The 12,460-nt window shown below is 47.6% G+C and overlaps 1 protein-coding gene across 2 annotated transcripts in view; it reads left to right on the top strand.

The window, feature by feature from the left end:
• Positions 1–6,183, top strand: part of Slc25a37 (solute carrier family 25 member 37) — a 41,075-nt gene extending 34,892 nt beyond the window's left edge. The window contains exons 2-4 of one of the 2 annotated variants that reach the window (XM_051160768.1): positions 842–1,070; positions 2,867–2,923; positions 5,179–6,183. In XM_051160768.1, the coding sequence (XP_051016725.1) occupies positions 842–1,070; positions 2,867–2,923; positions 5,179–5,699 (807 nt within the window). In that variant the 3' untranslated portion in view covers positions 5,700–6,183. Of the gene's footprint in view, positions 1–841; positions 1,071–1,340; positions 1,602–2,866; positions 2,924–5,178 lie in introns of those variants that run through there. The other variant, XM_051160769.1, reaches the window with a different exon arrangement.
• Positions 6,184–12,460: the final 6,277 nt, after the last annotated feature.

Raw genomic sequence — 12,460 nt, 5'->3', positions numbered from 1 at the left:
GGGCTTGCCGCTAGTCCCTGAGCTGCTTGCGCTAATAACTTCCTGTAGCATTTCTTTTGGCGGTGGCAGCGGCTTTCTTGTCGTTAGCTGTTTTTTTAATTGTTGCTTGCCGGTTTTGTTCTTTGAGAACAGGGTCTTGTGTAGCCTAGCCTGGCCTTGAACTTCTGCCCCTTCTCCCATATCCCAAGTGCTGCCATGGCGGGCATGTCCAGCCGTGCATGGTTCATGTATGTGGTGCTTCGGCTCAAAACCAGGGCTTGGTGCGTGATAGGCAAACATTCTCCCAGTAGAGCCTCATACATAGCACATCTGTTACATTAGATACCATCTGGACATGTGCAGGGGTCGTAAGCATTAGTAGCATTTTATACATGGCTGAATGCTCATGAGTTTTGGTATCCTTTGTGGGGACCAACCCTTCTACGGAGACCTGGGGGCGGGGGGCAGGGAGCCAAGAGTCTGAGCTCATGGAAGGTTTTCAAAGGCATTGTTTCAGTGCTTGCTCATAACAAATGTGGTTTTTCATTTAAGACCCCCCCCCAAAGCCCAGAGTGGCGAAAGGCTCCACCAGAAGAAGCCCCACGGCTTACCCATGGCAGGGCTCAGCAGGGAACTCATATTCTGTTTCCCCGTTCTCCTGTCTTTGCTCATCTTTTCTGTAAGCCACAAGGCTTTCCAAATGCAAAGCTGTGAAGACTGATGGGCAATGGAATGATATCTATATATATCACTAAGAAGTTGTGAGAACCCACCTTTCCCCCTTCTATTCTTCTGGGTTGTCTTTCTCCGCTTTATCATACATACTAACTCCCTATTCGTACATATTTTCTGTCTCCCGCAGACACGAATGCAGAGTTTGAATCCAGATCCCAAAGCCCGGTATACAAGTATCTATGGCGCCCTCAAGAGGATCGTGCACACAGAAGGCTTCTGGAGGCCTCTGCGGGGTCTGAACGTGATGATGATGGGTGCAGGGCCTGCACACGCCATGTATTTTGCCTGCTATGAAAACATGAAAAGGACTTTAAATGATGTTTTCAGCCATCAAGGAAACAGCCACCTAGCTAATGGTATTTTGAAAGCGTTTGTTTGGAGCTAGGAAGCTCTTCTCTTCAGTGCTTGCTCCCTGGGGCTTCCTCCCCGGGACCCAGCAGCCTTCGTCTTCAGCAGCTTGCTCAGGAACAGAGAACTCTAGGGTCACGTGAATGCACACACACGTTTTGTTTAGCCCCTCTTTCTCTGGGGGAAGCTGGTGGTAGAGGTGTTTTGGTATTTATTTGGTATTTATTATTGTTTTGTCTTTTTTTTTTTCTTCCTTTTTTTCCTTTTTGCTTAAAAAAAAACACTCAAAACAATTACTGATCAGTCATAGGAAAAAAAAAAATCTTTTGAATGCTGGATGCAAACCAAAACAGAAAAGGACAGCTTCCTTGAGACTATTTAAAAACTGGTACATCAGGTCTCTCCAGCGCCAGGATCTAACTAAGCTTTGAAAGGTCAAGACGGTTTATGCTGACAGAGGACTCTCGTGCCACTGCGGAAGGCCTTCCCCACTTTAAGCTTCAGGAGATTCGGGCCTTTGACGCCCCCCAGCCTCCTCCGTGTGTCTGAGTCGCATCTTTCTGCAAGCCAGGGCTGAACTAGTTTCCTGTGGTTGCTCTAGGGAGGGCGGGTGGGTGGGAATTGGGCACTGGTGGGCAGCTCTTGCGTAAAGCAGGAGTCAATGGGGCGGACTGTTGGTAGCATGGGGCGGGACTTTTAACGGGACTTTTCATTGGGTGGGAAGGGACTAGAAAACAGAGCAGCTGAAAAACAAAATTCATTCTGAGGCAGTGGAGAGGTGGGCGTGGTCAGTGGCAATTCTGTCTTTTGCCTTTTATTTTACCCAGAACAAAGGTGGCACCGTCAGAGGTGGCATCGCCAGCCAGCCACCCACCATCAGCCAGCCCTAGAAGGGAGCTGTACTCGGCTGCTTTGTTGACATCTTTTGGCTTTTCAACTGGTGACCATTCTTTGTATTAAGTGCTTCGGTCACCAAGAGCCATGCTTCTGAGGTGATGTAACAGACTCCCAGGCTCCTCAAAGGAGACTTTACAAAACCCAGTCCCACAGCAGGGTCTTCCCAGTGCTATCGCTGCCACATTGTGTTAAGTGCTGTAGTTACTGTCCCCCTTCTGGGGGTAACTGAGTGTGTGTCTATGTGTGCAGCAGGTGGGAGCCACTAGGTCCCTTCCTGAGGTGACCTCTAGTCTGGCCCTCATTCCTTGCACCTTCCACCGGCTATTGTAATGAGCTGCACTGCCTGCCTGCCGGGGGGGAGGCACTGGGAAGCCAGAAGCAGAAATTCCAGGGCCGATTCCGGCTTTCAAAGCCAGGTTGGAGGAGACCTCAGATGAAGTGGTTCACTCACAAGACTGGTCCTAAGAGTGCTTGGGGTTCAGCTAAGGCAGCCATATGGGTGACATTATCCCCTTCAGTGTCCTGAGCTTAAGGGCACAGAGAGCTCTCGGTACCCGAAGGCTTGAGACAAGAAAATTAAACTCTAGGCAGTAGGGACCGCCTGGAGTGTGGTTTCTGGGCTCTCACCTTTCCCACAGTTGACTTACAATAGAAAAAAAAAAAAAAAGAATAAAGAAAGAGACTCTCTGAGGCTTAGATGCGTATAGCAATGCTCTGGCTAGCCACTCTCCTTAGTTCAGCATTTCCGCCACCTCTTTGGGGACTTTAAATATTGCTCCCCTGGGCTGAGCTGCGAGGCACTTTTGAGCCTTAGAAAGCCAAGTCCAGAGTTTTTTCTGACTGAAGTTCAAGGAACTTCCCAGAACGCCGAGTGTCAGTGGGTAATTTTCTGGAGTTTGTTTTGCAGGGATAGCTGGGAGTATGGCCACCCTGCTCCACGACGCCGTAATGAACCCAGCAGAAGGTAATGTCCCACGTCCCCAGGGAGGGACAGTGCGGGATAGCTAGACAGGCAGGAGGAGCTGGGGGAGGAAGGTGGCCAAGGGCTGGTTTCATCAGGGCCTGCTGGAGCACTGCATCCCTTTTACAGCGCTGGGGGGGAGGGGTGCCAAGAAAGCCTGGGAGCATCTGGGCTTTAAGAGCTTCCTGCTGTGGAAATAGCTAGGCAGAGCTGTCTGCTTACCTGCAGCATCCTGGGAGGAGGAGTTAGGAACCAATCTTCGTATCTGGGGATTGTCTTGTATGATTTTTACCTCTGTTCGCCCTGTGTGTTCAAGGGTGTGCCTAGTAGACGTATAGACACATCTGACCCTGTGACTTGCTTCTGGGGTCAATTTAGAGGGAACTGTTTCCATCCCATTCACTGTGAATTACGTCACCCTGCCCTGTTAATGTAGAATCTCACCACGCAACCCAGGATGCCCTGCAACTCTCTCTGAGGCTCAGGCTAGCCCAAACTCCAAGCTTTCCTTCCTCAGCCTCCTGATTACGGGGGTTATAGGTGTGTATCGCCACACCTAGCCATTTAAAAAATATTTTTCTTAATTTGTAATGATTATGGAAAATTTCCAGGAAAAAGTGAATGTATAGAATTATTAACCCTGTGTACTTGTAAAATTAAAATGTGGCCATTTTGAGGGGGGCTAACTTCTTTTGAATTTCGGGGGTCCTGTTATGAAATAAGGCAGTATTTATAACCCACCTAGCATCCTTATGCATGCTTAATTCATCTCTAGCTCACTTCTAGTGTTCATTACAGTGTAAGTGGATGCTGTTTGATGTCCCTTAAGGAATAATGCTAAGAAAAAGATCTGCATGTGCTCAGTACAGACTATTTTCTTTCCTGGTTATTTTGATATATAGTTAGTTTAATCTGTGGATACAGAATCATGGTATAGAGGGACTGACTAGCTGTATATATCTTGGGACCCTTTGTTTCTTTCTTTTCTTTCTTTCTTTCTTTCTTTCTTTCTTTCTCTTTCTTTCTTTCTTTCTTTCTTAATAAAAGCTATTCAGACAGGGACCTGACAAGAAAAATCACTTGGTCTATGTTAACTAAGCAAAGAGTTTGTTTATTTAGAGAAAAAAAATATATATTTGTTTTTAAAAACAAGGCTGTGTTGTGTAGGCCAGGCTAGTCTTAAAATCTCTATCCCCCTGCCTCAGCCTTCAGATTCCTGGGATTATAAGTAAATGCTATCAGCCCTGGATGTTTATATTCTTACCTTTATGTGGATGAGTGTTTTGTTTGCATGTATTTATATGTACCTGGTACCCACGGAGGCCAGATGAAGGTATGGGATCCCTGGAACTGGAGTTAGAGACTGTTGTGAGCCTCAGTGGGTGCTGGGAATCAAGTCCAGGCCCTCTGACATTGAACACCCCCCCTGCCCCCCGCTGTTTGTATATTTTGTAAGACTTACATGAAGCTCATCCCCCTGCCCCCTTGTCATTGCTCTTGATTCAACCAGGAGCCTATTTAAAGACGGAGCACACCACGGGGACGGTCCTGGCAGTGTGCGGATGCCATTAAAGCTCTAGGGAGCACACTTCATTTCCTCTGATGCTGCGGACCATTCATTTCTTTTGTCTTAAAGCCAGGATCTGCACCTAGGGGGATGCCATTCAACTTGGACAGATGTGATCCTAGTGTTGTCCCAGGTGCACTGTGATATACATTAAAACCCAAGAAGACAGATGACTTGTTTTGAGACAGGCTCTCACTGTGTAGTCTTGGCTGGCCTGGATCTCCTCATGTAGACCAGGCTTGGCCTTAAGCGTATAGAGATCTACCTGTCTCTGCCTCCTTAGTGCTGGAATTAATGCGTAGGTCACCATGCCCAGCTCAGGGACCCTGTAAACAGATGGGACAAGAAGGTATTTGGGGGGGAGTGTGTCGAAGGCTAGGGAGGACTTTGGGGATCAAGCCAGCTAATCTAGCTTGAAGCCACTGCCTGATTCTTTAGACGCACCCGTTTTCCTGGCCCAGGGTTCTGGAGATAAAAATGAAAGAGAGTTGAGGTGGGCTGCCGGGAGCTGGCCCTCCATAGCTTCTTGGCTGGGGCTGTATGTGTGCTGTGTTGGCTCCTGTCAACGGTTGTGTGTTCTAACATGCTTGTTTCTCTTTATCGGCTGGCTTCCCAACCCACTCCTATCTGGGATGGGGGCCAAACCAACCACCTGCCTGCTGGTTGCCCATCCCCGCCCACCGGGACACAGTGGTGAAACAACGCTTACAGATGTACAACTCACAACACCGGTCAGCCCTCAGCTGTATCCGGACGGTGTGGCGGACCGAGGGGTTGGGGGCCTTCTACAGGAGTTACACCACACAGCTGACCATGAACATACCTTTCCAGTCCATCCATTTCATCACCTACGAGTTTCTGCAGGAGCAGGTCAACCCCCGCCGGGACTACAACCCACAGTCTCACATCATCTCAGGAGGCCTGGCTGGTGCGCTGGCCGCGGCTGCCACCACCCCACTGGATGTCTGCAAGACCCTCCTCAACACCCAGGAGAACATGGCGCTCTCCCTGGCTAATGTCAGCGGCCGGCTGTCAGGCATGGCCAATGCCTTCCGGACGGTGTACCAGCTCAATGGCCTTGCTGGTTACTTCAAAGGTATCCAGGCTCGAGTCATCTACCAGATGCCTTCCACCGCCATCTCCTGGTCCGTCTATGAGTTCTTCAAGTACTTCCTCACGAAGCGACAGCTGGAGAATCGAGCTCCGTACTAAAGGAACGGGGGCAGTGGGAAGTGGTTCCAGCATCTTTTGTTCCTGCTTCACGTCCTTGTCCTCCTCGCACCCAGGCCCTGTCCTGCAGGGTGCTCACGCCGGGGGGCCCTTCAATTCCCTGGTGCCTTTGAAAGGGAGGACCGGCCTCTACTCATCAGGATGCTGTCTGTGGACACATCTGAGGTGGTGGTAGGTGGGAAAAACTTGGGGAGAGTGAGAAATTGCTTTTTTCTCCTCCTTCCTCGAGAAAGGAATGTAGCCTTTCTGCCTCACTGTGGCCTTCTCCTCCCCCGATCTTTAGATCTCATTGCAGAGGGGAACAGTGACCCAGTGAAGAAAAAGCTTATGTACATAAAAGTACCATTACCCAGTCTCAAATAGGTGGATAATGTTTATCCTTTATTTTTCTACATAGAGATTTTTGAAATTGTGTGTGCTTGTGTATGTCCATAAATAGTGTTAGAGTTGGGGCGATGGACCTGTTTTTTTTAAAAAATAACAGTAAAATTCTTCCATCGTGTGAAGTAAAACAAACAAACAAAACAGGAGGAAAAAAGGCACCAAAGTAATAAATGGCTTTATGTGGCCTGAAATTGTGTATAGCACCTCTCCCATGGGAGTTTAGCTTGAATGTAAAATAATAAATACGAAGTTTATATTTTGAATTTCTCTTTTCATGGGCGGGGGGGCGAGAAAAAGGTACGATGAAGTCAAGTCAAAATAATTAATCTATCACTTGGACTTTTTTTTTTTTTTTTTTTTTTTTTAAAGTATAATCACCCTGTGTGCCTTTCTGTCTTTCCTAAAACTTCCAGGACCGGTAATAGTGGTCCTGGAGCATTTGGACACACCCATACAGTACTCGGCAGCCTGGTTGGCCGTACTGTATGATAGTGACCCCAGTAGAATAAGAACGGCTGGCCTTAACCTTTCACGCGAGTGATGTGAGTGCGCGCCTCGCTGGTCAGCTCCTTAGCACTGGGAATAATGCCACCATTTGCCTAGCAAATCAGAGACGATTCCCGCCTTCCTCTTAGGACTGATTTCTGTAGCGACCTCATTCTCAGGTACTTCTGCTAACCCGATCTGTATGTGTTTTTATTAGTCCCCACCTTCCCTGCAGTCTAGGGACTTTGAAAGTCATTGCTAGAATATTTCTGGTACTTACTCATCTGTCCCCTGTCCTGTTCCAGCCCTTCCCGTCACAGCCTCTTTCTGCACTGAGGCTAGCCCTTCCTGAGGCTAGCCCTCTAGTCGGGGCTGAGGCCTGCTTACCATCCTCTCTGCCTCTCTGCCAGAGCTGCTCCGTAGCCTCCTCTCATCCTGTGTCACTTGAGAACCTGTGTCTTCTCCGCTTTGTTTTCTGAAGTGGAGTCAGATCATCTCTTGAGAGAAAACCCAAGCCTGTGTTTCTATGTCTGCTACTCTCATGGAGATGACAGAACAGCCTCAGTTTCCCTTTTCTGGCTTATCTGTGAATGAGGAGCGAGCACACTGTTTTTATTTCGGTGGCCCTGGTCTCATTAGGAAGCCACAGCTAGCATGCTCCCTGTCACAGGGGAGGCTTGATCCGTAAGTTCCTATGGATGGTTGCGCTGCCTGAGAGTAATTCAGCCTGTGCTTGGAGAATTTTCATCTTGGAACCACTAGCTACCCAGTGCCCTTAGACATGGGTTTTTATTTTTTTGTTGTTGTTGGGGTTTTTTTGTTTGTTTTTTGTTTTTGTTTTTGTTTTTTGTCCAGCAGCTGTGGGAAGTTACATGATAGTCAATTGGCTTCCTTTTTTTTTTTTTTTTTTTTTTTTTTTTTGCCAGAGAGAGAGAGCCACCTCAAGTATTTACATGTGCTCCTTGAGGGCTTCCTGGTTGCTTGTAGACCTGTCATACTGTGGGATAACAGGTTTCTGGACTTAGTGGTGTCCTAGGCTGGCTGGTGCCCCATCACCACTGAAAATGTTTCTGCCCACACCCTGCTAGTGTTGAGTTGTGTTAATTTCTATAAGTGGAGAAGAAAATCAGACCATAGAGTCTAAAGTAAGATTTAAATAAAATTGTAAACATTAACGCCCTCTGGTGCATTGGTGGCTAACCCTGCTGCACAAACAGTGTTCCCTGTTGAATTTTCTTTACATTTATCTACTGCTGGAGTGTCCTCTTTGGTCAGGGCCAGTTAAGGTCCAGGGGTCCATTCCTGGCTCTCCCCCGATGATGGTTGGTGGATTTTCAGGAGGGGAGCTTTTTAACCCACCTGTCCCATCCAGTCACCGTAAGGTTGAGCGAGTGATGTATCTGAAAAAGCTGTGAAGCATTGGGCAAAATTGTTGCTTCTGCGGGAGCACATTTTTCTCCTCTCACCCTTGGCTCCAAAGTTGGTACTGTCCTTGACCCCCGTGCACACTATTGCCTGTGTGTTGATTGTGGTTTTTGGCATCGCAAAGTTCTAAGTAGGAAAACGCTTCCCTTGCCCCCATTGATCAGATTAATAGAGTCATAATTTTATCTTGGTCATTGGCATCTTTGGGGTGACATCCGAGGATGGACCATGCCACCTGGGTACAATGTTAACACTTTAGCTCTGCATGTGTGTATGTGTGTGTGTGTGTGTTCAGGCCATGTGACAGTCAACTACTTAATAAATGAGTGTTAATTTATTATAGACTAAAGCATTGACCTTTTAAAAATGGGTTATTCTTAATTCATGACTATTTTTTTAATTGGATTAAATATAGCTACTTTTATGTGCACTTGTTCGCCCCTGCCCCCATCTCTCTCTGTCTTGACTCTTAAAACTATTGTCCTCTAATGTCACCCCAGGGCTGTATCTCCAACACAACTGCTATGCCGTTAAGGTTTTATTTAACTTTATTTATGGATAGTTGTGTCTGTGAACAACAAACGAGCCGCTGCCAGTCGCACAATGTGTGGAATAAGAGTGGCCCAATGTTACCTTCTGAATGTCTTAAAGTGCCTGTGGTCCAGATTGTTTTTGCCTTGTGACCTCTGAGTACGGGGAGCAGCAGTGTGTTCACGCGCATTTGTGTGTCTGTTGTGCTGCTACAGATGTGACACTGGAGCTGGAGAAAATAAAGCATTGATGCTGAAAGCCTTGTGGGGTCTTTGTGGGGATACAGAAGGAACAGGAGAGACCTCGCGGAAAAGGACAGCTAGGCTGGAACTAGTGGAACTGGAAGCGTATCACCACCAGGCCAGCAGAGGGCGCTCATGTACACCACACTGGCTGGAGGCCTCCTGCTTGCTTTGAACAACTGAAGGATGGCTCTTTTCTGTTTTTTTTTTTTTTTTTTTTTTTTTTTTTCTCTCTGCACATATCTATGTGGAGAGTCAGTCAGGAACCTCTTACATAGAAAGCCCCAGAGTCCACACTCCCAAAATATCACAGCCAAAGTCAGAGAGAGAAGAGGAGAGGAGAGGAGAGGAAGAGGAAGAGGGAGGGAGGGGGAGGGAGGGAGGGAGAAGAACTTTCCTAAAAGGTGTAAGTGAGGAAGCTTGAAAGGAAAAATGTTTGCTTTGAGAACTCTGGACTCCATCCACCAACGATCTGCCCAATATGACTGCTGAGTCCCTACCAAAGGTACAAAGTTAGAATGGGATCCAGCCTTGGACGCAGGTGGGCAAAGGTGCTGGGCAGACAGTGTTGGGGGGAGCTTTCTGCCTTGTCTCTTCTTACCCATTGCCTATCTGAGCTGCTGCATTTTGGTGTGGGGTGTGGGGTGGGTTCAGTGTCTTCTCATTCAACCCGTGCTTGCCTGTGTCTGGCAGCGAATGTGCGGGAACTGGTGAACACAATTCATGCTGGAGCTGGGTGATGCAAGTGTGACACGTCCTGCCCTTATAGACCACATGGCCTAGTAGAACACGAAGATCGCCAGCCCTGTTGGTGCAGGTCTGTAATCGCAGCTCCCCAGGAAGTGGGAGGTGACAAATTCAAGCCCAGCCTGGACTAAAGGTTGAGTTTAAAGCTACTCAAGGCTGGGCGTGGTGGCGCCCACCTTTAATCCCAGCACTTGGGAGGCAGAGGCAGGTGGATCACTGTGAGTTAGAGGCCAGCCTGGTCTACAAAGTGAGTCTAGGACAGCCAAGGCTACACAGAGAGACCCTGTCTTGAAAAAACAAAAAACCAAAAAACCAAAAAACAAACAAACAAACAAACAAAAAAACAAAACCAGGGGCTGGAGAGATGGCTCAGCGGTTAAGAGCACTGACTGCTCTTCCAAAGGTCATGAGTTCAATTCCCAGCAACCACATGGTGGCTCACAACCATCTATAATGTGATCTGATATCCTCCTCTGGCCTGCAGGGGTACATGCAAGGCAGAGCTCTGTATATATAATAATAAATAAATAAAATCTTAAAAAAAAAAAAAAAAAAACAACCCCAAAACAAAAAAAACAAAACAAAAAAAACCAAAAAAAAAAAAAAAAAAAAAAAAAAAAAAAAGAAAAGAAAAATGGCTACTCAATAATTTAGTGAGACTGTGTCTCAAAAAAAAAAAAAAAAAAAAAAAAAAAAGAAAAGAAAAAAAGAAAGAAAGAAAGAAAACAAATGGGATGGGGTATGTGGGTGAGAGATGTGGCTCAGTGATTTAAAGCCACCTACTGTCCTTGCTGAGGACCTAGGTTCCGTTCCCACCACCATAGGTGGCTTAAAGCCACCGTGAACTGCAGCTTTAGGGAATCTGATGCCTCTGGTCTCCATGGATACCTGCACTCTCATGCACAAAGACATAACTGAAAATAATTTAAAAGTCTTTTTTTTTTTTAGGGCTAGAGAGATGGCTCAGCGCTTAAGAGCACTACCTCCTCTTCCAGAGGGCCTGAGTTCAATCCCTAATAATGCAATCTGATGCCCTCTTCTGGTGTGTAGGTCTACATGCAGATAGAGCACTTAATATACATGAAATAAATAAATCTTTTAAAATAAATACATATATTTAACATTTAAAGGGGCCCAGGGCTAATCTGAGTGGCAGAGTGCTTGCCCAGCATGTACAAGAGATCCTCGGTTCAGTTTCTAGCACCTTCTTGACACCCTTTAGTCCCCTTTCCCCAAGATGGCAGTGGAGGTTGATGCTGCTTGGTCCTGCTCCCCGGGCCTCACATTGCATTTCTTCCCATGTAGGATGTTATGTTGGACCCGCAATCTGCTCCAGCAGAGCTGTATTCACCACAGAAACTAGCAGTTGCTACAGATCTGGGCTGCTTCACCGAGAGGGGGCAGTGCATCAGGCTGGCCTATAGCACACGTTTGGTGTGTAGTAACGCCAGTCTTGTGGAGAAGGAAAAAACTGGTTTTCACCTTGGGGTCCTGGCTAGTGCTGCCTCTCTTAGCTCCTAGCCTTTCTCCTATTACTTTGGGTCCTCTCCAGAACACCACAATTGCTGCCCTAAAGAGTCCTTAAAAGGAAGGTTTTCTCTCTCTCCGCTCCCAGCCTCCCAGCCCCCCCAGCTAACGTGTCCTGGCTTGACTCTTAGTGGGTTAACTACTCTATTGGGAAGACCTCGACGCTGATCCTTAAGGGGAGCCCTCAGTGGGATGGATGTCTTAGCGGAGAAGGTTGTCTTTCCAGTACTGTCCACAAGACTCAGCTTCGTGTTTGTGCGCGCGCGTGCATGTATGTATGTGTGTTCGCACGTGCATGTGTGTGTGTCTAGGGCCCGTGGAGGAGGAGAGAATTCTTCCCTAGTGAGTGTCCTGTCTGGTCTATGCCTGAATGCGGGGAGCAGCCTTAGAGTGAGGATGACTTGGGAGAAGAAAGCAAAGTCCACATTGCTTGGTAGGAGTTCTGTCTCCAGTAAGCTGTAATAAGCATTTAGCCTGCAGCTTTACATTTTAATTTTAAAACAATTTTGTGTAGGGGGGACAGGTATGTACACATGAGTTCAGGGTCCCCTGGAGTTCAGAAGGCAGCATTGGATTCTCCTGAAGCTGAAGTCACAGGCAGTTGGGAGCCATCCACTGTGGGCACTGGGAACCAAACTGAAGTCCCCTGCAAGTGCAGTGTGCCCTCTTACCCACAGGACCGGCTTTCTAGCCTCTTGGTTGTTTCCTCTTCCCCTCTCCTCCTCCTGCTTCTTCCTATCCTTGTGCTCTTCCTCATCCCCTTTTCCTCATCTTTTCACTGTGATAAAATACTTGGCTAAAGCTTTTTTTTTTTTTTTTTTTTTTTTTTTGGTTTTTCGAGACAGAGTTTCTCTGTGTAGCCTTGGCCATCCTGGACTCACTTTGTAGACCAGGCTGGCCTCGAACTCACAGCGATACCCCTGCCTCTGCCTCCCGAGTGCTGGGCTTAAAGGCGTGCACCACCACGCCCGGCAGCATTTTTTTTTTAAAGACAGGGTTTCTCTGCGTAGCCCTGGCTGTCCTGAACTCGCCCAAGCTGGCTTCGGACTCACAGCAAGCCACCCCCGCCTCTGCTTCCTGAGTGCTGGCATTTAAGGCATGCGCCACCGCGCCTAAAGCAACTCTTAATGAAGGATAGATTTATTTTGACTCACGGTTTAGGGCGATGTGATTCTTCCCGGCGGGGACGGCAAGGGTGTGGGCGGGTCTTGCTCACTTCTGAGAGGCAGGCAGGGAATTAGGGAGAGAACAGAGAGATAAAAGAGCAAGAAGTAGCTGCTTGAACTCTTGATGCAACCCTACCCCCTTCTTCCGGGTAGGCTCCACCTCCCAAAGAATCTCCAGCCTCCCAAGAATGCCATAGCCCAAGAGCACGTGTTCAAACATTTGAGTTTGCCGGGG

Source organism: Acomys russatus, chromosome 18, assembly GCF_903995435.1.
Source record: "Acomys russatus chromosome 18, mAcoRus1.1, whole genome shotgun sequence".
Lineage (NCBI taxonomy): Eukaryota > Metazoa > Chordata > Mammalia > Rodentia > Muridae > Acomys > Acomys russatus.
Note: the sequence above shows the minus strand (reverse complement) of the source record. Positions and strands in the feature narration are given on the sequence as shown.